This window comes from Lepidochelys kempii, chromosome 12 (genome assembly GCF_965140285.1).
Source record: "Lepidochelys kempii isolate rLepKem1 chromosome 12, rLepKem1.hap1, whole genome shotgun sequence".
Taxonomy (NCBI): Eukaryota; Metazoa; Chordata; order Testudines; family Cheloniidae; genus Lepidochelys; species Lepidochelys kempii.
The window spans coordinates 9,589,662-9,614,030 of record NC_136391.1 but is presented as its reverse complement, the minus strand read 5'-3'; the positions used below and the strand labels follow the sequence as shown (position 1 = coordinate 9,614,030).

Sequence of the window (24,369 nt, the reverse complement as noted above, 5' to 3'; positions counted from 1 at the left end):
TGCCCTTACAATAATGGTAAGTACTTTGGGAATCTTTAATATTTGTGGAATATCAATACTAAAAGGGGATGTTAGGATGAGATGAAATGACCACTGGATGTCACTGTTGCTTTTAAAATGGACAGTAAGTTTGGAAATGACAAATGACAGCAATTTGGAAACAAACCTGTTAGCGATGATCACTAAAATGGTCAGAAATAAAACTGATAGCCATTTGTTTTCACTACACAGAAGTTTATTATGAAAGTTAAACATACAACACAAAAGGTAGCAAAAGCAATCCTGTAGCTTAAGGCAACTCTTAAAGGAGACGAATTCAAGAAAGGATGATGCAACTTCTGTTTAAATAGAAATTATGAAAAATATCAAATTGCATCAATAACTTAAAACGTACTTTAAAAAGTCTGCACTAACCAGCAGAGGGTAAGGGTTTCTGATCTTAATGCCAGCATTAAGATATAGTAAGCAGCACAATGCTAAATGATGATAGGGAAAGTTCAGTATTTACACAAAGATAGTAAAGTTTATATCTGATAGTATAATTTCCCATGTACTTATGGTTTGGAACCATGATCTGAAACCATTAGGAAAATTATGTAAAATAAATCTTCATACTATTCCATTGAAAATACAGGGGATGCAGAGAGGATCCAGGACGAGAACAATGGGTACCTTAAATATCACATTACAGAAGCTTTTTAGAAAAAAAATGCTTCTTCAGGGAAGGGGAGAGGGAAAATAAAATGAACCACAAAGAATGTGAAACCTTCTCTGTCAGATTAGCCAAATTTAAATGTATGTATCAATATCAAAGTATTTCCATTTTTTGATGTTGTCACAGCAGTTACAGACAACTGTCTTAGCGAACTGTTAAATATTCATGGTATTAATGTACAAGGAGTCCCAGTCACATTTCCATTATTTGTTTATACTTTTGCAAGACCTCATATAATTTCAATTCAAATGTTTTGCCATCAGTAAGGGTACCATATAAAAACAAATGTTTAATGATCCTAATCATACACAATTTCAGTTCATTTTCAAAATTTATCATGAAACCATAATTTTTTCTTTAAAATAAGTGGTCTAGCTTCAGCATTTTAATATTAAAGATCATTTCAAATAACAAAAAATTAATTAAGCTATACAGAAAGCATCAGCTTCAAACAATGCCAAATGACACTGCCGTTTCCAGTTTTTTCTTTAAAGTAATGGATGTTGATGGAAAATTGGGAATAAGCCTGTTTACAAAAATTATTCACACAAATGAATCCATCCCAAATCTTACCCTGTTGGAAAATGCCATATATACTGTAAATTAGTTTTATATGTAGACGATTTAATAAAAGAAAGTGTCCTATGGACAGTATGAGAGATTCTACACAACCCCAAATCTCTCCTTTCATCATTCAGCATAAATTTACAAAAAGCATAAGATATAAAATACACTTAAAGCAGATATCTTGGACATGATTTTTAATACAATATCACCATTGCAGCTGATCACCTTTGTCCCCAGTTTAACATGCTGTCAAATGCAATCGTGAAGTTGCAATATCCCTTTCCAGAACTATTTAAAAAAATCCCTGAATAAAACAGAAGCCAGCCTGCAACTTCCTAGGAGTCTCAGTAGGTACTATATACAGGGCTATATTTACCACCCAAACTCATTTAGTACAGAATAGAAGCTAGGTTAGATCCTGGGGCAGAATGCAGTGACATCAAAAATATTTTAAAAACATTTTATTGTAAGAAATGGAACCAATGAATTGCTAGCAGTTAAAAGGATATTGCAACTTTAACAATCAAACATGCATGTTAGAAAGTTGATTGACAGCTCTGTGCTATTGGGTTTAGCTTGTAAATAATGCAAAAAATGTCAGAAGTCTTTAAAATGTCTTGCAAATTTTGAAGATAAAGAAAATTGCAAAAAAGACAAGAATGCATATCTAAAATAGAGCAGGAGCACAATAATGACAACCAAAACTTCCAAAGCCCATATAAAAAAAATTAAGCTTGGAAAGCCTTGGCTTCCAGCAATTTACCAAAAACAAAAAAAAAATTGTAATCTGCAATGTCTTGACCTATTTTTAGGTGACAATTTTTTTTATTAGAGTTGAGGAAAATGGTTTATAGCTGCTTAAGTTTCCATTTCACTAAAATAGTGCCAACAAAAATAAGCTTGCATAGAAAAACAATCTCAAATTGCCACTGGCTACATGCTTACAATAGGAAATGCAGATATTGTAACATAAACATAGTGCAAACCATGGCAGTTCATGCTGGTTGTGACTGCCGCAGGTCAGGAAATAGACCATAGTAACCCAGTTATCACAGTTTCTGGTCTTTTATTTAATCTTTTGCCAAGTATAAGCAATGCATATGTGCAGACCCATGGCACGTCTGCTGCTGCTGTTGATTAACGCAGTTTGAGGTCATCACCACTTCCTAAGTTAGATCCAGGACTAGGGTCTTGTCTTCTTGCCTGTATTAATAAATATATGTTCAAAGTTAAAGGTATGGTTTGGAAATATCAGTTTAGTTGATTTTTTAAATGCATTAATTACAAGCTTATGACCACAAATAATTCCATGACACAAAATTTACACTTCAAATGGTTAAATACATACTATAAATACAAAAATACCATCAATACCCCCTACTTAATCACCCACCTTCATGCAAAAACTTTAGTAAAAGCAAGACTTCACACAATCCTTTGAAGGTCTGGTTCTGGTTTTGATGGACCAGCAGAGGAAGAACACCCTGGAGTAGAAAACCCTACGCTGAAAATGCTGTGTCACAAGTTCCTGATGTTCAAATCTAAGGACTGTTAAATTACTACTTAATTTATTTCAACAGATGGGAGAGGTCCGAGGTAGCAGAGTGGCTACTAAATATAGTACAGACTCCAACCATCTAAGGCTTCACAGATCAAATTCAACACCTTGCACTGTTCTTAGAAGGCAACTAGAGGACAGTGAAGTCTACGGAGGACAGGTACAATAGACTTGCACTAAGTAGGCAAATGGCAGCATTCTGTCAAAAAATGAAGTGTCTAGATGTCTTCCAGTGCAGCCCTATGGATAGCATGTTGCACTAATACAATCTGGAGCTAACAAAGGCATGGATAAGTATGGTTAAGTCTGCGTCAGAGGACAGACCTTTATGTAGTCTCTTTGAAGCCAAAAAGATGCACGCCTCATTTGAAAAAAGGATGGAAACATTCCTTTAATTGGAGGTGCAGATATCAGCCCTGCTGTTTCCTGCAAATTCATCCCCTACTCACCAGCATCACCACCCTCTTGTCTGACTTGAGCTTCTGCTGACCTTTTTATCCATGCTTTAACTGAGGTCAACCATTCGGAAAACCAAGTGACTGCATTGTCTCGATCAGACAATAATGCAGAGCTGAATGCCAGCCACACAATGGTGACAATGCAGCCCACCCATCTCACAATCTCCCCTACCACCCACATACAAAAACTGAACCAAAGTGAGACTAGAAGCCTGCAAAAATGCTTGCTGGGGGCAATGAGAAACTGCCCATCACCAGCCTCTGGAATCTCTCTGACAGGAAGGAATAAGAGTCACTGAAGCACAGTCTGTCCACTCCTGCTAGATACCATGTGAAAAATCTCCATAACCTCAGAATCAGTATTATGGTCAAAGGCTGATGACAGCTCCAGGAGACTCATCATGGATACATGACCTCTGTCTGTACCACAAATTTTCCGTGACAAAAATCTAGATCCTCAGTTTGGCACGTCCACGTCTGCTGGGGTTCTACATCTCAACTGGACAAGCAGCCTGGAGACAACAGTCAAATCATGACAAGAATTTGGTCTTCACTCTCCCAGTATCCAAACTTAACATTTCGTTTAAGATCTGTAGTACATCCATCCACCTGTACACTGAGTTCTCTTTTACCTGGAATAACAACCATGAAACTATAGTATTTCAGACCACTCTGTAAGAGCTTCATGTACTCAGAACTTTAAGTCAATCAGGACGATACATCTCAGTGACTCCAACGCCAGGCCAGAGAAGAAAGCTGTTAACTTGGGCCTCAATCCTGCAAATACATACTTGCTTGACTTTATGCATAAGTAGTCCTATTCAAGTCAGTGGGACTATTCACATGTGTAAAATTAAACATTTGTAAGCATTTGCAGGACCTTAGATGGGATGTCTACAGTATAACAGGGCAGCTTTACACACAAGCATTAATCCCAAATAAATCCTCTCCTGAAATTTATTAATATGATAGATGTTAACTATAATCCTGTTTTGGAGTGAAGAATTAACACCCACCCACCCACACACCCACGAAATATAAATAAATCCATTAAAACTGTATCAGATTTTCTGCTACTTAAGTCATGAGTAATAATACCAAAATTTGAGACAGAGATCCAGTAAAAACATCTAACAGTGCATAGGATGTATTTTCTTGTTCTATGACAGAAACAGGCCACATTTTTAATGTCAATGCTTCTAAAAATGCAAGAAATGAATCTCTCTAAATATTTGAGTTAATCACAATACCAACTCCATCAGGATCAAGACTAACCAAAACAATTAGAGAAGAAGCTGTTCAGCTAATATAAAATGTTACTTTTCATTATGTTGATAACACAGTAATATGGCAGGTCTGTCCTCTTGGTGGTGTGTCAAACTGTCTCTCTTGCCTCACTAGTTAAGTTTTTATTTCCTTATTGTGCAAACAGCAACCAGCTCAAGTGAAGAAGTATCACCGCACAGAATAATAGGATTCAGAAACCATGAAGAATATTCTGTTTTCGGAGGCATTTGCCTGCAGCTATAAAGGCCAATACATTTTTTGATCTGTTGCTAGAGGAAATCCATTTAAGGCTGACAATGGTCAAACTGTTCATAATTTTGAAATCATATATACTCTGGTGAGAACATTTTAAGAGTCTAAAAATAAATCCCCAGCCAAAAAAACAAACAAACAAACAAAAAACCACAACAAAACCCGAACACAACAAATCATTAACCTGCAGTTCGGGTTATAAATATAATCTTAGAAGATAAACATCTGAATAAGATGTTGTCATTTTCATAAACACAAGTGTCCAAAATCAAGGAATTTCTAAACTGACAATTAAAAAATATAAATCTGAAAGTGGAGAGTTAAGTTCTCTAACCTTAGTTCTCTTCTCAAGTATATCCCCACCCTGTCTACTCTCTTAATGACAAGTATCACAGCAAGCCTACATGTAAGCCCTGGAAATCTTACCATTTGTCCTGGAACACTGATAGTTGAGGACAAATTAAATCCCATATATTTTAGTGTTTCCTCTGCAGCTATATGGCCATTTGAATTCCTCATCCACCATGGATTTATGCAGCAAAGCATACATCGCCTAAACACAAAATTTTTAATGGCTGCTACTACAAGGAGCTCAACTCCTGTGGCTAGTAAAGTGTTAAAAAGTTATGGTTCCTTTTTCACCTCAGCTGACACCACCATCGTTCAGGCCCAGGATCTGGTAGGTTTTTTTGACTGCTCCCTCTTCACCCATCCAGGCCATATTCAAACACTACCACTATTTCTTCCTGAACATCTCTAAGATCTGTCATTTCCCCTCTGTCTCTATAGCCAGCTCTTGAGTTCAGGACCTCACTAGCTATGGTCTAGACTACCATTCCTCTCTGACCTCCCAAACAAACAAATTGACACCCTTCAGTACATACAAAATGCTGTTTCGAAACTCCTCTCTCTTGTGCAGTGACTTGTTCATGTAACTCCCTTTTTTGGATGGGAAGCTAATAGCGGGATTCATATTCTATCAAATTTAAACTTCTTGTCAGACCACCTTCAAAGCTCTCTCTATAACTGCCCCTCCTAACTTATCCCCACTTGTCAAATTTCACATTGCCCTCTGCACCTTATGCTATGCCAATGTTCTCAACCTCATCCACGCATCTGTCAATCTCTCAATCACTTCTGGGCCTTCTTCCATGCAGCCCCATATGAACAGTACAACTCCCTGAGTTTGGGACACAAGGCCCCTATTCCATCCACATTTAAATCCCCATTAGGATATGTCTTGTACTCATGGACGGTGGGTCACATAGGCTGGGGGAGGCTTTGCCTCCCCAAACAACCAGATGTTACCCCGTAACCTGCTGTGACTGCTCCCTGCAGCAGCATGTGGCTCCAGTCCTCCGGCTCCAGACCCCCAGTGCTCTGCTGGGACTGGGGCCTCGCATCTTCCTGTGCTCATGAGCTGGGAAGGCTATGGCTGCTGCACACCTGCCCCCGCAGGCTGGGGCCACGCGCTGCCCTCCCTCCTGCGCTTCAGGGGCCATGCACTGCCCACCCTCCCAGCACTCCTTTGGAGCTGGGGGGCTAGCTGGGGGACTGGGCCAGTGGTTGCGGGCAGCACTGGCGGGGGGCCTTGGGCAGAAGGGGCGGGGCTGGGGGGCTAGCCCATGCATGTACTGCAATTAGACACCCACATCTGGCCTGCGCCAGCTGACTTGACTCACAGGTCTTAGGCTGCAGGGCTGTTTAATTATGGTGTAGACGTTCCGCCCGAGCTGTGGGATCCTCCCACCTTGCAGGGTCCTAGAGCCTGGGCTCCAACCCACGCCTGGATGTCTCCACCACACTTAAAACAGCCCTGCAGCCCAAGCCAGCTGGCCTGGGCCAGCTGCAGGTTTTTAACTGAAATGTCGACATACCCTTAAAGACCCATTTTTGCCATGTTACTTATAATGAATCAAGCAGACTTGTATATAATTTGCCTATTATTTCCCTTCCCATGCCTTGTTTCTACTTGTTTGTGCTTAGACTGAGCTCCTCTGAGCAGGAACCATCCTTCATAACTGTTTGGAAATCACTTAGAGTGTAATGAGCGGTTCCACAAACAGTATTTTCTTCTTTGCATCTGAATAAAAAGTCTCGATTTAACATCCAGTGATAGAGGCACAGGACAAATCTAGTTAAGGGATTTTTTTTGTTCAAGATCTACATAAAATGATCATGTTTATTCCCTATAGGCTTTTCATTAGACTAATTCGAGTTTAAACTAGTCTAAAAGGGTTTACTTTTGCCTCCGGTTCTGCTAATTTGAAGACATGGAGGAAACATTACTGACTTCCTATTTAAGAGTGCCAAAGGTGTTAACAGCTGCGGCCAACTTGACAAGATTGGAAGAACATATTACAAACTGTGCCTTTAATAAATATCAAAGCCTCTTTAAGCAGGATTTTTTTATTCCTTTCGAAGTGATAGTCTAATTTACCCCACGATTTTCTAATTGTACAAGAAAGTTTAACTCAGCAAGCTCTTCTAAAAGGTTTTTTTTCTTGTTCAATATACGAAAAGATTTTTTAAAAATTAGATCTTATATTTTTCTGATGTCAAGGAAATGTTTCACAATTTTATTTTTTTCCATTTTAAGTATTCTAATATCTTGATATATTTCTTTATTTTATATTTGTACAGTGCATAGCACAATCAGGTATTATTCCAGGCACTAATGCAAATAATACTGCAGACCATACTTTCAGCTGGTATAAATTAGCATAGTTCCAATGAAGTCAATGGAGCTACAATGATTTACACCAGCTGAGGATCTGGCCCTTTCTTTTTTTTTTGTGTGTGGTTAGTCTTACCACCTCTGGCCTCATTCCTCTTTGCTGTAACGTTGACATCAGTTATTTAAGTAATGATTAAGGCCCTGCTTGAATTGCTGGATGATTGTCAAATAATTGCAGCTGAGTTACAGACAAGAAGTGAAAAATGGTGGAAAAGTAATCATGGACCTTTATTATTTGCGGTAATTTGGAAAACCTGTCCTCAATGTCAGCCACCCAGGGTGGCCGATGGCCCCTGCTGTCAGGCACCCAGATGACAAAATTGTGGTGAATGCCTAATATTGTGGGATCTGCAATTTCTGCAATATTGCAAATTAAGTAGAGCCTTAGTAATGATCTAATTTACAAGTCAACACTTAATGCAAATATTGTAATTGAAGTGTGGTTCCAGAACAGTGACTAAAAATTACATCATTACTGTACTTATTTGTTCCTTGTATTTCTTTTGAGTCCTACTTTTTGAATTTATTTAGAGAGAGGAAGTTTTCCCATCATTACTGCAGTTAACCTACTTGTAGAACATGCAACTTGTTCTCAGCTAACTCCAAGTATTAATCTCAACTTGTTTAACACATATGCTCAACTCTATTCCCTCCTAACCCCAGACCTTTTTTGCTCTCTCATTGCTTCCTCTCCCTTACTCTGAAACCATCCTCTCACCTGACTCCTTTATCTCTGCCTTCAAGTACAATATGTTACCTCATTTTAAAAAAAACAAAACCAACCCAACCTCAACGGAATAGCCTCTTTTCTATTTTCATCCTTTATTTATTTGCCAGTTTTAAACAGTCAAGTAATCCACTCCTTAATCTTGGGCTTTTGTGACACTGCATGTTCTCCTCCTCCACAAGCATACCTCAGAGTACTCTGTTCTCTCCTTCACACATGTCCTTGTCTTTCCATGCCCCTGCCTCAGCTAAATTGATGACTCTCAAATTTACTTCTCTTTAACTTCCACTCTGTTCAGTCTTGCACCTCCAACTGTCTTTCCGACATGGTTTGCTGGATATCCTATTATTAGCTCAAGCTAAGTATGGGAAAAGTTGAACGCTTTCCTAACCAAACCATCTACTCTCTCCTATTGTGAACTCTACCTTTTCGCCTGTTATGGAAACTTGTGACTTGTATTCAACTTCTTCCATATTATCTGACTGTAGCTAAATTCTGACTATTCTTCCTTCCACTACAATTACTCTAAAAATTAATTTTCTCTTTACTACTCCCACAACAAAAAACCTTTGTCCATTTGTGGTCATCTGATCTCCTTTGCAACTTCCTCTCTGGTCATGCAGCATCTCATACCTTTTCATTCAGTATGGACTGCAACTGCTAAGATCTTACTTCTTCAATGTTCTGATCATATCACTGAGCTCTTAGATTCCTTCCAAAGATGACTTCTCATTTTCTGCATCCAAGCTTCAGTTCCTCGTTTTCACCTTCAAGGCTCCGCACAATTCAGCTCCTGTCTACATCTCATTTACTCCTATTATCTATACTCTTTCCAAGCTCCCCACATAAGTGCCCTTATCACCTTTCTTCCATGAAGATCCTTATGCTTGAAAGTCCCTCCACAGCTGGTCCTCCAAATAGTCATCCTCTCAAGTCTTCCTTAAAAATACTTCTTCTATTAAGCCAATCAGAAATAATCAAATAATTGTGCTAAAAATCAGACCTAATTTGAGACCAAAGTTTCATCTAGTGATCTGATGCATTTGTGTGTCCAAACATTATTGTCCAATTTGGATTATAAGCCCTTTGGGGCATGGACTGGGTCTTCCTTTATTATACCATTTACACACTGGTGATACTCAGAGCAAGCTGTATTCCTTTCTGCCTGCCTCTCAGCTGAAAATTGACAATTCCAGCTCCCATCATTGTAATGCCTGATTTTTCAGAAAGCTTTCTGTGTGCAGACAATTGAATTAAAAAAGGAAATAGTCTATTAATCACATGCAGCACTAAAGCTCTTAAATGCTAGTGGGCATCTGTCCCTTGCACCCAAGGAAGCCTTTTGTAAACTGCCTGCCTCCTTTATATAACGACAGATAATTTAGAGACTTTGTTTAAATCACTATTTTCACATTAATTCATTAACCTTTTTACAGTGTTAATGACGGTACAACCTGAACTATTCAATTCTAATGAGGCTGCAGTACAATTTTCTTCCAACAAAAGGAGAATTGTGATGCATAGTTATTTCCTACTACAAAACATATTTTGTAATTTTGAAAAGCATACCCAAACTATCACTGAGACTAGTTAGCAAAAGGTTAACCTTATTTATTTTTTTGCTTACATCATTGCTTCTAGTTTCAAGAGTCTCCTGCTATTTGGAAAGAAGTGGAATGCTATCTACATTTACGATTTTGCTGATTGTCTCAATTCAAAACCTTAGATAAATGTAGTTATTAAATTTACTTTCAGTGCATGTTTTCACATCTAATGGTAAAAACAGCAAATCACTTGACAGCATACTTCTGCTTTAAAAAAGTTTATTTTCATAAAAAAAATGTCCACAGTAGTTTTACTGTCAAATCTCAATGAAGACTCAAAAGTACAAGCATATGGTTACATTTATAATTTTCCTTATGGTGGCCTTTTCTTTTAAATTTATGGAAGTACCCACATGATTTATGACATCATAGCTAGTTGTAAGTTTTTGCACAAGCCACTGTGAAACAACCACCAGCTCTGCTCTTTCAAATAATGTGAAAGGAATGACAAATTATGCTCAAGTGTACTGAAAAGTATTCATTACAGTATCTTATTATTGTACCAGTAAATATAGACAAAGACGTAATTTTGCATTTCAACGAGTGGGGATTTACACAGACAATTCTGACAGTGAAATGACAGCTCAACCGAACTGAGTCATCCCCATTTATTTGTACTGACCTGTACATGTATAAATGTATGAAACATGTACATGTTCTATCAATCACCGTTCTGCCAAACCATGTAGGCCACCGGGGGGGTGGAGGGTGAGAAAACCTGGATTTGTGCTGGAAATGGCCCACTTGATGATCACTTTAGATAAGCTATTACCAGCTGGACAATGGGGTGGGAGGAGGTATTTTTTCATATTCTCTGTGTATATATAAAGTCTGCTGCAGTTTCCACGGCATGCATCTGATGAAGTGAGCTGTAGCTCACGAAAGCTCATGCTCAAATAAATTAGTCTCTAAGGTGCCACAAGTACTCCTTTTCTTTTAACAACAAGATAGTTCTTTAGATCCCAGGAATACGAAGAAACCTATATATTATATATAAATGTGTGTGTGTGTGTGTATCTCTAAATACAAACACACGTAATAAATTAAACACTTCCTCACTAAAACTTAGTCACTTCTCAGGTGGAGAGTAGAAACCAAGCAATGTGCAGGTGGCAAGAACACTGCATAATACTGGGCAAAAGTATGGACATTTTTGGCCATAGCCATGGGCTAATCTACAACTTTTATGGGATCTTTAGTATTGACACAGGACAGAACCTCAGTTTTCAGTAAGGCTGTATCTGGAAAACCTCCACACAGTATAATACCAGGAATTCAATTTATCCACCACAGAAACATAAAAAGCGTAAGTCAACTTTGCCAGGTTTAAAACTTATGATTCAAAGAATGCTCTGTATTTTAAACCTGATGCTTCTATACCAATAAGCAATTTCCTATGGAACTGGTGTAATAATTAGCCATAAGATGCTTATTTCAAAAATTAAAGAAAATACTAAAAAGTCACACACATGCAACTCTGTCATTAAATTTTGTGCTATGAGTTTCTGAACATTGAGGGAGACTCATTTAAACAAAAAACTGCATCTGCCTTTTTCAATTTAGAAACAAAATATTTTTTCAATGAATCACACACCAAATTTGAGGGAAAAAAATCATTATCTTACTACTGCATACTCCACTTTTCAGCAGGATGCTGAAGTTAAATTTGAATGAGAGATTATTTGAAAATCCTAGGTTTGATGCTCAGGGAATTGCTTAACAATCAATATAAATGTATTACAAGAGTTTGGTACTTTTCACTACGAACAGATGAACGACAATTATTCAAAGTGATAAAATAGAAATTACCTTGGCATAAACATTTGGTTATGAGAAGAGCTTGTATTTTACCAATTTGTTGACTTTGCAAAAATATAGACAGAACCCAGCGTACTGATGTTTCTTAAACCTAATGTTTTATGATTAACAGTGACAGTTTCATTCTAAATATCCTGAAATAGAACAGTTAATACTGTGGAAACACAGGGAGTTTCTAACACCCAAGAAACTTCACTCAACTTTCAGCACATGAAACCATGTAACTCTTTTGCAATATGGAAGGAATTATAACTGGCAACAAGCCAACTAAAATCTCTAAAGAAAGTAGGAGATGGTATGATGACTGAAAGAAATGCAGGAACCTATTTGGCAGAAGACGTTTGAAATCCTCCTCATGACATGTTAGTCTAGACTGTTATTTATACTGAACTGGTCTAGACACAGAAAAGAAAAGGAAAAAGAGAAAAAGAAAAGGTGTGTGTGGGGGGGAGAAAGAAGAGTAGAGAATGTACTATGATCAAGTCCTACAAAGAGACTTTAAAGCCGAAATAATTGCCATTGTTCTCAAAGATCAACAAAAGAAAGGGTGTTTGGAGCCAATTTTGCTGCTATGCTCATCTGCACACTCACTTTGGACAGCTGTGTCAGAACTTCACTCCAGTATAAGTATAGGTCAATGGATAATGGCAAAGGTAGTAGGCTAGTATAGAATACATTTTATTTTTCATTAATTTGTTACTTAAAAACAAAAACTGTGGCTGACTCAAAAGCAACTACTCTTTAGTTAGGTTGTAAGCAAAGACCATCTTTTTGTTCTATGTTTGTAGAATGTCTAATACAGTGGGGTCCTGGTTTGTACCTTGGGTTCCTAACTGCTAGCACAATACAAATAATTAATAATCTAAACTGTACATATAACTAATCTATGTAACCATGCATTATCGCTGTTACGTTATCCCCCCTCCCCCATTCTTCCATTCGTAATACCTCTTTATGGGGTCTCGTTTTAGGCCCTGATTCCGCAATAAGCTCTGTGTGAGAACTGGGCTCATTGCAGGATTAGGGCCTTAGACTGTGAGCTCTGCAGGACAGGGACTGTCAGATGTTAATGTCCCTGATTATCACCCATAAATCCATGCAGAGAGAACCTTATACACACAAGCCTCCCGTCTCTTTGGTACTGTGACCTCACTTCCACCTTGGAGCTTACAGAAGCATCTCTATTGATTCAGAGATTCTTTGAGAAGGAGCCGGGAGAGGGGTATGAACAACTCTCCCTTTAGAGCACTGGAGTTGTCCAGAAAAGACACTACAGCCCCAAGCTGCTGCCCCTATCTAGAGACCCTGGAGGCAGCTATAGGTAAAGGGATCCAAAAGCACATGGATACCTTGCTGAGGATTAGATTTGGGGGGGAGGCAGGGAGGGGAAGGTAGAGGACTTCTATGAAGATGGCCCTATCTTGTCAGGAACCACTGGGCATTAGCTAGGTTTAGGGGCAGAGAGAGGACAACGACGACAACAGAACACTCCACTCTCCACACACAAGATGGAATCGCGTGCATGTGGGGCAGAGGGGAAGACAATAATCTCAGAGGGAATTTTAGATGACTGTCCAACCCCAGAGTCCTCCCTATGTTCTTCTGGTTAAGGAGATGATCTGGCTAACTAAAGTACTAACACAATGGGGTGAGAAAGAATGTGCAACAGCAAAGGACAATTTTAGAGTCCATAAAATTTTCCCTCAACAGCATTGTGTTTAGTAACTACAAATTACTTTGCTTACAATTTCCCTTCTTCTTAGCCAATGGCACAAAGTTACTGGAAAATTGGTAGACACTGTTAATTAGGTATTTTCCTGGTGCAGAGGAACCCCTGGGTGGGATAAAGCTAGAATAACCTGCCCTAGTCCACCCTACTTTTCACCACCCGAGGACATGTCAGGGCTGTAGATCAGCAATCCTTTGGCTGCCAGAACAAACCCTTGGGAGTCATGACAACCAGCTACAAGTTTGCTCCAACTTGCACTGGAGGCTAAAGCAGTCCCTGGAAGGTCCCATGACTAGGTGTGGATAGATAAAATGTATATAGGGGCACCATTACCTAAGTTTAAAGGTCAATTAAGACCAAATATTTGAAAGTTATACCTCACTCATTCAGCTATCAAGTCCAGAGTTTAGGATTCCTTGTTTGTACACCTCATTTGGTGCATGAAAGCTCATCAATAGCTGCCGGGAGCAAAAATTCTAAGTGCAGACCTGTCAGGTAATTAAGTTGGGACCTAATTTTAAATAATAGTCTTAGAATACACCATTTAAGTAAATTAGAAGTATGGTGTTATGGATCTGACATTTTGCTGACATATTGTCTGCCTTGTTTATTTATACAGTAAGCTCTTCAAGGCAGAGACCAGTTTATTTATTTTGACAGCACCCAGAACAATGGGGGGCCCTGATACTGACTGAGCTTTTGGGTTCTCATAACAAATATTAATAATCATGGGTATGAATTTAGGCCAATTTTTCAAAGTAGAAGCCTAAAGGTAGGCTTCTAAGTCCATATGTCGGATCTTAAATAGGTAGTTTGATTCTCCAAAGTGCTGAACACTGTGACAGATCCAGACCAGTGAGGTACAGGAGTCTGGTAGAAGGCAAATATATTGGCCACTAGATGAACAGTTTTCTGTTCCGAGTCACCAGAGCAGGGGCTGCCCTAGAGCAACCAGGAACCTGCCAGAACCAATTAAGACAGGCAAGCTAATCAAGACACCTGGAGCCAATTAAGAACTTTTTAGATTCAATTATGGCAGACAGGCTAATCAGGACACCTGGTTTAAAAAGGACTTCCCATCAGTGGCACGCCAGGAGCGGGGAGTGAGAAGGAGTGCTGCTGGAGGAGTGAAGAGTTCAAGCGTGATCAGGTTTCAGGAGGAAGATCCTGCAGTGAGAATAAAGAAGGTGCTGGGGGGGGAAGGCAATGGGGAAGTAGCCCAGGGAGTTGTAGCTGTCACACAGCTGATACAGGGAACATTGTGGACAGCTGCTATCCACAGGGCCCTGGGCTCGAACCCGGTGTAGAGGGTGGGCCCGGGTTCCTGCCCATCCCTCCAACTCCTGATTGGATATGGAAGAGTTAACCCAGACTGTGAGAAGCGCCAGAAGGGACGGTCTAAATTGGAAAGGGACCTGCCCTGTCCCCGACCCACTAGGTGGGACACAGAGACTGCGGGTATTGTTCTCCGTTTCCCCCAGGCTGGCCAGCGATGAGGTTAGCTGAGTGGATGGCAGGTTTGAACCACTAGCAAGAGCGGCCCAACGGAGGGCTGCCATGAATCTCTGAGGCAAGCAAATCCGCCAATAAGCACAGGACCCACCGAGGCAGAGGAGGAACTTTGTCACAACACCCACTGACTTCAATAGGAGCTACTGGGTTGAATACTTTTGAAACTTTTGTGGACCTTTCCTTTAGGGTCCTATTTTGGAAAATCATGGCCTTAGGTATCAATACTTTGATTGCTGACAAGAACATATACAGTATTCATTTAAACAGAAATGAAGCTACACATAGTATTTACCACTGATGACCAGTAACAACAACAAAAAAAAATTTAGTTTTTTAGCTGGTTACATTTATTAGGTCATATGACCTCAAATATCTCCATATTTAAAGCATACATTTCCCATGGAGAGACCAGAAAATCTAAAACAGGATGAATCAAGAAATGGTCACAGAAGTCTCTTTCATGGGCAACTGTAATGTGATTCTTAATTGTTTTCTGGCAGCTACATACTACGGGGATAAACAGATTAGATATGCTATATTCTTTGGCATCAAATATCTGCATCTATTATTTACTAAATAATAAATGAAAAATCAAGCTACGTTATGAACAAGAAAAAACCCTGAACAATGAACGGCAGTTAGTTGCTTTTAGGACCACCTACCTACTGACAAGCTTTTAAAATAATCACTGGGAACATAAAATTTAGCAGCTTTCTTGACAAAGATTATATAAAGCATTTAACATCAACCTCCATCAAGATTCCATTTTGTGTTTCCTGTAAATTCTATTTTCTAAAGACACTGTTTCCTTTACTAAAAGCCCACAAACAGTTCAACTTCTAATAGATGAGTTGGATTTTGTGTTTAAGTGCTGAGTGTAAGAAAGATCTGAAACTGCTCTACTGACTTCAAACACAGACAATACAAGTGAGACTTTCCTTCTGGATATATGCCACGCTCATCCAGAAGCGTCAATCATATTGCAACTTATCATATATTGGTAATGTGTCTGGTCCAAATGACAAATTGGATCTTTCAAGTCTAATGGAATCCATCACACAGATATAACTGACCTTTTATTATTTTACTGTATTTAACAAATTTCAAACTGAACATAAACTTTTAAAAAAAATGTCTGAGATCATAAGATGTGAACATAGTCAAACATTCCAATAATCATTTCGCCATGTTACTGTTCCACAAGACGTTCAAAACAGCTAATTTTAGCCTATAAGTGCTACAAAGTGCATATATTAAAAAAAATACCAATTATTTATGTTCTGTACACAATCAATGCTGAATATAGTACAGAGAAAATCAATTTTGCAAATCAGGAAATACTGTAATATAAGCATCTTCTTTCAGTCAATGAAGGTTAGAAGGGGGCTGAGCAATGGAGAAATACTGACTGAAAGAAATCAATACTAATTATATATTTATAACAGCTATACTAGCCTTTAAACAATACTTCCTCAAAAGAAAACATTTCAGATTTTATCCTAGAAAAGAACACTTTCACATCAATATAAAATCTTAACTATTTTAGATTTAAAAACTTTTCTTTAAAGTTACACTGCCTCAAAAACTGACATTTCACTACAGAAAACATGATACTGGGTTGGGTCAATTTTTCAGCATAAGATGCCAAAAAGCTGCAATTTCATGCTACCTTTTAAACAAAGAAACAGCTATTATGATGGCTCTAGGCAAAAGTACAGATCAGGAATTCACACAATCCAAATTATGAATGTAAGTTAACAACTCTTGGCCTGATCATGATTTAGAGCTCTTTGGGGGGGGGGGGGGGGGAGGGAAGCAGGATCATAGCTGGTAAAGAAGCACATGGCCTCTCCATGGGTGGCCCTTATACATCCCTGGAAACTTTATGGATGGGATCCAGAGCCAAGGTTTTATCCTGTACATGTAGAAGGATTTCCTTCAAAATTTCTGGGATTTCCCCTCCCCCCCAGGGTAAGGGACGAATTAGGAAGAAATCAAAAAGTAATGAACTTTCCTTAAATTGGGAAATTTGGAACTGTGAGGATCACTTACTTATTTAGGAATTACAGGGTAAGTAAAATGGAGAAAAATTTAGTGAGAATTAGCTGTAAGAGAAAAATCCTTGTGGGGGCATTACCAGAGAGGTATGTTGGAAACTAATTTGTCACTGTGTGTGTATCCTAGATTTAAAAACGTGCAAATATTTATCGCAGGACACCAAACAGACCAGACTATTTCAGGGAAGAGCAAACCACTCTACTTCTTTCCTTGCAGTGTTACTACAGAGAGAGAACTGCAGTAATATGCAAAATGAACACAAACAAGAAAAAATAAATTTTTAAACCACTGAATTTTTTTTTGCATGAAACATATTCAGAAAGCTTTGCACAACTCAATCTCAAGAAGATTAAACTCAGCAGAACATCTCTGGCCAAGCTTATGCACAACAGAATGGGCTGGGAGAAAATTTTAAAATTTGAGCTTTTGTCATAGAATGTATACAATCCAAGCTTTCAAAAAACTGTTTCCATTATATAAGTAAGTCCCACAATACAAAGCTAACCCTCACAAAAATTATTTGTAGACACCATGAAACAGGAGCATACACTGTAATTTTTCCATTTCACGTTACCCATTCCTTGCTGTAAGACCACCATTTTGGTACCTCCTGTTGCACTAAACAGCCGGCAGAAAGTAGATGATTGCAGCTTTCTGTGACTGAATACAGACCATGTTACTTCCAACATATTCTGACTCCACTAGCCTGGGGTCCTGCAATCATTTCTTCAACAAAGGCAGTCTAGCTGGCACTGTATTAGAAGCTCATTTAAAATACAAAGTGAAATTTCTACTGAAATAAACTGTATTATGTCCACACAGCATGGGAAGATACTCTTGGAACTACACCTTAACTTCTTCAGGAACCAGAGCCCTCCAACCCACCTCTCTGGTGTGGAAACAGACTCCTGTGAGAGAGACAGCAGGAGCAGCAAGATCACTTTACAGCTGAGAGCCTCCTGCCAGCTCCAAGACTTCAGCAAAGACTCAATTCAAATAACTGCTGCTTTGTCCAACCACAATGATCGGATCTCTAGTATCTGAAATAATTACCATCCACCTTTGCCTCCAGATCTTTAAATAAATATATTAAAGAACAGTCCTAGCACTGATCCCTGGGTCATCCATATTGAAAACAGACCATGACAGGAAGATACAAACAATCTCAGATACACTGTATAGATCTTCTAAAAAAAACTTTTATTATGCCTGTGGGCGTAAACAGATTTTTTTTTAAAAAGCACGGCTTTTCTACTATTTCTATTTTCTACTATTCTATTATTCTACCAAAAGTTTCATTATTATGCAGCCATTGCAGTCTCTATTTTATGTTTCCGAAAGTATCACTGTGCCTAACCTTATTGTCGTTAAAAAAATAATACCCTCTCTTTATTAACAAAAAATAGTTGAACTGTTATATGCCTAGTATAGGGATCGTTCTTTGGCAATGATCTACCTGTTCGTTATATTTGAAAAATAATCTATGTAGAGACTTTAAGAATAAGCAAACATCTCTACTAAGAAAGAAAGCTGTGTAAATAAAGAACAAAATCTGTGATCATTTTCATATGCTGCCAAGCTCTGGATGACTATTTCCAAAGAGCTGGCGCCTCTCTTTTGGGTAGGAGTGGGTGGAGTATTACAAGATTTCTCTCTCTCAAACTAGAATCTGGTCTCTATTAAAGTTATTTCAACTATAGTACTACAGTCTGAAATTTTCTAATTTTATACAGACATTGTTGCAATCCATAGGAGAACTGATGAGATGTTAAAAAGTCTAGTGGTTCCCAGATTTGCTGATCATGCCACGCTAAGCAGTATAAAAAGTTGAAAGATTTCCAAGTTTTTAATATTAATTAAAAGTGTAGCTTACTCTCAAAAGAAACCAATACTGGTATCGGTGGGGTTCCACCCTTATGGTAATTCAACAACTACAGATTAAATGTGCTCAGTTTCCAAGAAGTCAATTCTAAAATGTTTCTTTTGTCAGCACTGTGAAAACTCAATGAATAAGATGTTTGCAGGCCAAATTATGCTCTTAGTTACACCTCAGAACTCATCCACCATTAGACTTCACTGGGGCTGTACAAGCTTAACAGTAGAATCTCAGTTTTTATGAAAAAGAGTAGCTTTCTAGCCCCTTATGGTTGCAGAGAAAACGTTGAAATTGTGAACCCTAAAGATTACAGCACCTGAAGGTAAACAAAAAGTACCCAACATTTATTTTATTTTAAATCTCATGACTTAAGCTTATATCACATTTGGGGGGGGGGGTGCTAGGGGACTGATTATGCATTTTTAAACATTTGGGGTTGGCAAGACTGCATGGCAGTGCTACAAGTTCCTAGAGTAGAGGAAGCGAAGGCACTCTCCCGTAATTAACCAAGTAAATTGCCTGAGGCCTTTCTAACTAGCTTTTCCTTAGAGACCAGCCCAGCGCAGCTCTTCCACATGCCTTCCACTCTTAGCTTACTGACTTCACCAGTCTCCATAGGCCTGTTCCCCAGCTTGACTTACTTTCTGAACCAAACCTTCCTCTTGGTCTCATTCCCAGATCTTACCTTTTCACTTAGCAAGGAGACAGAGCTCTGCATGACCATGAAGACAAGAGGAGATAAGATAGATTTCTTTCCTGTATCACTCAACCCTAAAGCTTGAGAGAGGACTAGTCATGGTGCCATTATGGGGAGCCGAATAGGCAGCTACAGGTGAAGCAGGGAGTAGGAAGTAAAAACCTTGCATGGCAAAGGAATTCAAACAAACAGTCACCACCTTGGTTCCCTTCTTATACCTTTTGTTGCCTGCAACATCTTCTCTAACTCTCCAACACTTCCCTTATCCACATTAGCAGTCCCCCCCCCCCCCCCCCCCGCTGGCTTCCCCTTCCTGGCCTCACTGAGCTCCTGCTTTCCACCTTCCCTTCAGGCTCCTTTGTTTCCTCAGGCTCACTGAGTTCCTGCTGTCTTCTCACTGAGAAGAGAAGGAGCTAGGACCAAGAGAAAGGACAGAGCTGGCCAGAGGAGCAAACCCAGTGAGAAAAGATGAAGATGGGGCTCGGGAGCAGGTCCAACAAGAGGGGAAGGTGAGGGTGGAATATGGCCAAGCCACAGGAGAAAGTAGTTAGCAGGGTCTGAATCAGTTCATTGGTATTGCTACCCATAAAGAAAAGGACTGATGGTAACAGGAGCAGCAGCCAGAATTTCCAGGCCTCTCTAGTGTCTGTGAAAGAGACAGAAGGTGGCAGACCCTCATTACCGCTGGCTAAAATGCCCCTTCTTCAGAGCTGCTAGCATTTATTTAATGATTAAAAAAAGTCAGACTTTATGTCATGAATAGGGTCCATTTTGGTCAATTTCACGGTCATAGGATTTTAAAATAGTAAATTTCATGATTTCAGATATTTAAATCTGAAATTTCATGGTGTTGTAACTATAGGGGTTCTGACTCAACTCTGAAGGCAGCAGTACATAAGTAAGGATGGCGTGGTACCGTATTGCCTTCAGAGTTGGTACAGCAGCTGCCGCTATCCACCCACCCAGGTCTGAAGGCAGTGCAGAACTATGGGTGGCAATATTGCAACATCCCTACAATAACCTTGCAAATCTCTCCCTCACCCACACGACCCTCTTTTTGTTGGGATCCCCAGTTTGAGAAACGGTGGTCTCCCCCTGTGAAGTCTGTATAGTATAGGGTAAAAGTACAGAAAAAGACCAGATTTCACGGTCCGTGACACATTTTTCAGGACCATGAATTTGGTAGGGCCCTAGTCACGAGTCTGCAACCAGTAACTGGGGCCACCTACAGAGAAAATGGTAACATCAACTTACATTTACACAAATAAAAACATGTTTTCCAAGCGCCTTTTCAAGTTTTAATAATGTAAGCAGATTAAATCATGCTTTACTATTTTCTTAACAGCAAAATTAAAACAAACAGGAATTCCCGATCATTGTACATACAGACAAGTTATAGGAAACAATCTAGATTTTTGGTAAAGTACTAACCAGTTACTGACAGCAGCTGTGAAACCCTCACCTCCATTTCCTCCCGATGAGACCTGTCTCTGTCCTCGAATTCACGAGTTCTTCTCCGAGCTTCTTCAAAGGCTTGCTGTGCCAATGCATCCTCCTGCTACCAAACCAGAAGACAAAATTTTTGGCTGACCACAGGGAGTAGGGGAGAAAAATCTGTGTCATCATTAGTAATAGATTCTAGAGGTCAGAAGTCAGAAAGGACAGAACTTGACCTTCAGACTGAAGAATAAATGTGCAGGTTTAGCAGTTAGACAAGATATCCATTCACATGGAAACTGAACAAATGGGATATGAAATCATCTAGACAAATCTCGAGCTATGCAATGCCTCTTTTAAAAGTCATGTGGCAGATCAGAACTGCTTTTTAAAGAATTAAAAATATTGTTTCAAAGTGGAGTCTGACTAAGTTGCTTAAACCAAGAAGTTAAAGGAAACTTCAAAGCTTATATTATAGAGGCAATATTTTTCATTTTTGATGTTGAAAAATTAAGTAGTTTTGTAAGATAGATGACAGCACTAAACAAACTAATGATAATTGTAAATGAGATAATCAGGTTCTTTACATTCAACTTTTATGCTCGAAAACAAACATAATTTAACAGATTAGCAGTAAAACTCTTCATCACTTTGCATCTAGAGCGACATCTGACCAAAAATGAATATTCACATCCCTTAGTATATCATTTAAAATTCAAAATTGTATACGAAGGTGTAAAAAGCTAGAAAATATTCCTCCCCCAATTTTTGTGTACACAAACATTTACCGATATCAGTGGACTTTCATGTTTTGGGTGAAAAAACCAAAACCAAAAAAACCCCCAAAACAAAAAAACCCACGAGATTTTAGTACTTCTTTACAACAAAAAAGACAGACAGTAATCTTAATTTGTTTTTATAAAATCTATTCAATATTTTCTATTAAAAATGGTAACATTTTGGATTTAAGTTTTTATGTTCTCTAAGCCAGTATTACCACAATAATAAATTTACATATACCCTTTAAGTAAAGGGACATGTTTAGTCAGTTTAGAAGAATTTGTGCTAATTTAAAATAAAAAGGTGAGTTCCTGTTTCTCCCACTGATGCTTCTAAGGATCAGCACGAGATGAGCTGACCATAAAGGTCAACAGTGAAACAGGAAAAAAAATAATAATAATAAAAAAAATCTCTTTTCACCATTAACTTTTTTCAGTCACAATAATTATAGATTGCACTAATAACTGTCGTATGTTATTTTCAAGTGGGTCTCGCTCTTTAAAAAACAGAAATGTTAACCTTGATTTACAGAGGACAAATGTTCCACTCCCAAGAACTCAGATCAGTTTTTATATACCAAGGGATTAAGTGCATTAACTTTTAAATTTAAGAGAACATGTCTCTAGCCTAAGAGAATGTCAAATTGCTTTTCTTGCCTGAGGCACTATCCTACACCCTAAAGCTATTTTGTGAAATGATGCAAGAGTGTCTCTCTTGTGGCCTAACACAGTTTAATACAAACATCTGTCAATCAATACATCTTCATAGCTCAGTCTCCAGAAAGATATATCAAAGGACAATGTTTACAGCTGCCATTAAGATATCATTTTGCCAGTAACTTCTATTTTTAAACGACAAATTTGTTTCCTTTTGGCCATTTTTATATTGGTGTAATATATATCCATTATGGTGGGACAGTGGAAGGGAAAATAGAGTTCATTTCTTTTAATTAAGAAGGACAGAACTAAAAGAGGTGGTCTAGCGGATTACTGAGGACTAAAGAAAAGCTCTCATTTTTTAAATGTAGGCAACCCATGCAGATTCATAATTACCTACTTTACCAATTTTAATGAAAATGGATTTTTTAAAAAAAATAAGAGATCAGCAGTATTTTAAGCTAAGCAAAACCAAGTGGAAAAACAAGTTTTCAAAGATAGCCTAAAAATTTTAAAAATTCAGCTATGCATATGCTGATGCGTGTGTGTATTGATGAAGAGAAGCGCTCCCCCACCCCAAGAGTATCTATGATCCAGAGAACAGCCCAATAATTTTGTCATTTAGTTTCCAATAACAATTTGGTAACCATTTAGATGCAGAAATGTATATACAAGTCTTTTTAAGCATTTGTCTGGACTCAAGGCTGGAAAACACCGTAATTCTAAGAAGTTAAGTAATGACAGTTCTGAAAGTCTCCACGGGAACAAAAGCAATTAACTAACTATTCGATCTTCTCAAGCAGGAACTCTGTTTCAGGTTGGAAGTCAAGGTTTCAAAAGGTGGAAAGTGATCACAAAAAGGTACCTTAAATCTTTTAAGCCATGGGAGGATTTTGTTCAATAAGCAGACTAGAAGATGAATCAGTATAGCTTCTTTAAGTTCTAGCTTCAGCCAGAATATTAAAAAAAACAAACCCTCATAAACCTGGAATAAAACCCAAATTAAGACTTCAGAGGAGGGAGAGAAACAATTTGCTGATGTCCAGACTAGCCATGTATGTTGATGGCTGAAAGGATGGCTCACCAAAGCCTGAGAAAAAAAATGTGAGATTATCATTTTCTTAAATAAAAAAAAAAATTCTGCTTTCAGGCTACTGCAGCCCATTATGAAGTAAATTAAATGAACATTCATCAAGAACTTTTATAGACAGTGGATTTGAGGTGACAGCTGAAAAAAGTTAACAGTTTCAGCCTGGAGCATTGTACAGTACCAAAAAAATATACCAAACACCTTGTTTTTACAATGAAGACAATGTATCTAGTAACAAAATACTGAAAGTATCAATGAGAAAAGCATGCAAAAACATTTCTGAGGTGTCAATACAAAAGCATAAGAAGTAACAGAGGTTGTCGTGAATAAACACAGTTCTGCTTTAGTAGGCATTGTAGCTACTTGGTCAGAAAAGTCAGGAGTGAAATAATCTAGATCTACATAGCAAATATCAAGAGATAGAAGGAAAGGATCTAGTGTAGTGCTAATATATCAAAATACACAAGCACTGAAGCACAGACAGATGTGAGACAGAAACAGCAAAAGTCCATGGATTAAAATATGGGAATTTTGGCCCCAGTTCAGCGAAGTACTCAAGCACGAGTAACTGAGCACATGAGTAGGTCCACTGAATTTAATGGGACAATATGCTGGTTAAATTTACATATGTGCCTGATCACCATGCTGAACGGGGCCTTTAATAAGGGTAGTGTGCTACAGACTGCTTAACAATGAGAAGATTGGTACATTACATATCAAACAGCAAAAACATAAAAATACTTCAGTATAATTTTATTTTTAAAATTAATTACCATGGTATCTTTTGAAAAAAGCATATATGAAATTCATT

The 24,369-nt window shown here is 38.4% G+C and overlaps 1 protein-coding gene across 9 annotated transcripts in view; it reads right to left on the bottom strand.

Moving 5' to 3' along the window:
• Positions 1–255: 255 nt before the first annotated feature.
• Positions 256–24,369, bottom strand: part of CBFB (core-binding factor subunit beta) — a 64,312-nt gene continuing 40,198 nt past the window's right edge. For 3 of the 9 annotated variants that reach the window (XM_073307488.2, XM_073307491.2, XM_073307486.2), the window contains 2 exons: positions 21,058–21,153; positions 256–2,485 (listed from right to left, as the gene is read on the bottom strand). In XM_073307488.2, coding sequence (XP_073163589.1) covers positions 2,420–2,485; positions 21,058–21,153 — 162 coding nt within the window. In that variant the 3' untranslated portion in view covers positions 256–2,419. Of the gene's footprint in view, positions 2,486–21,021; positions 21,154–23,333; positions 23,454–24,369 lie in introns of those variants that run through there. The other 6 variants (XM_073307484.2, XM_073307487.2, XM_073307490.2 and 3 more) reach the window with 4 other exon arrangements.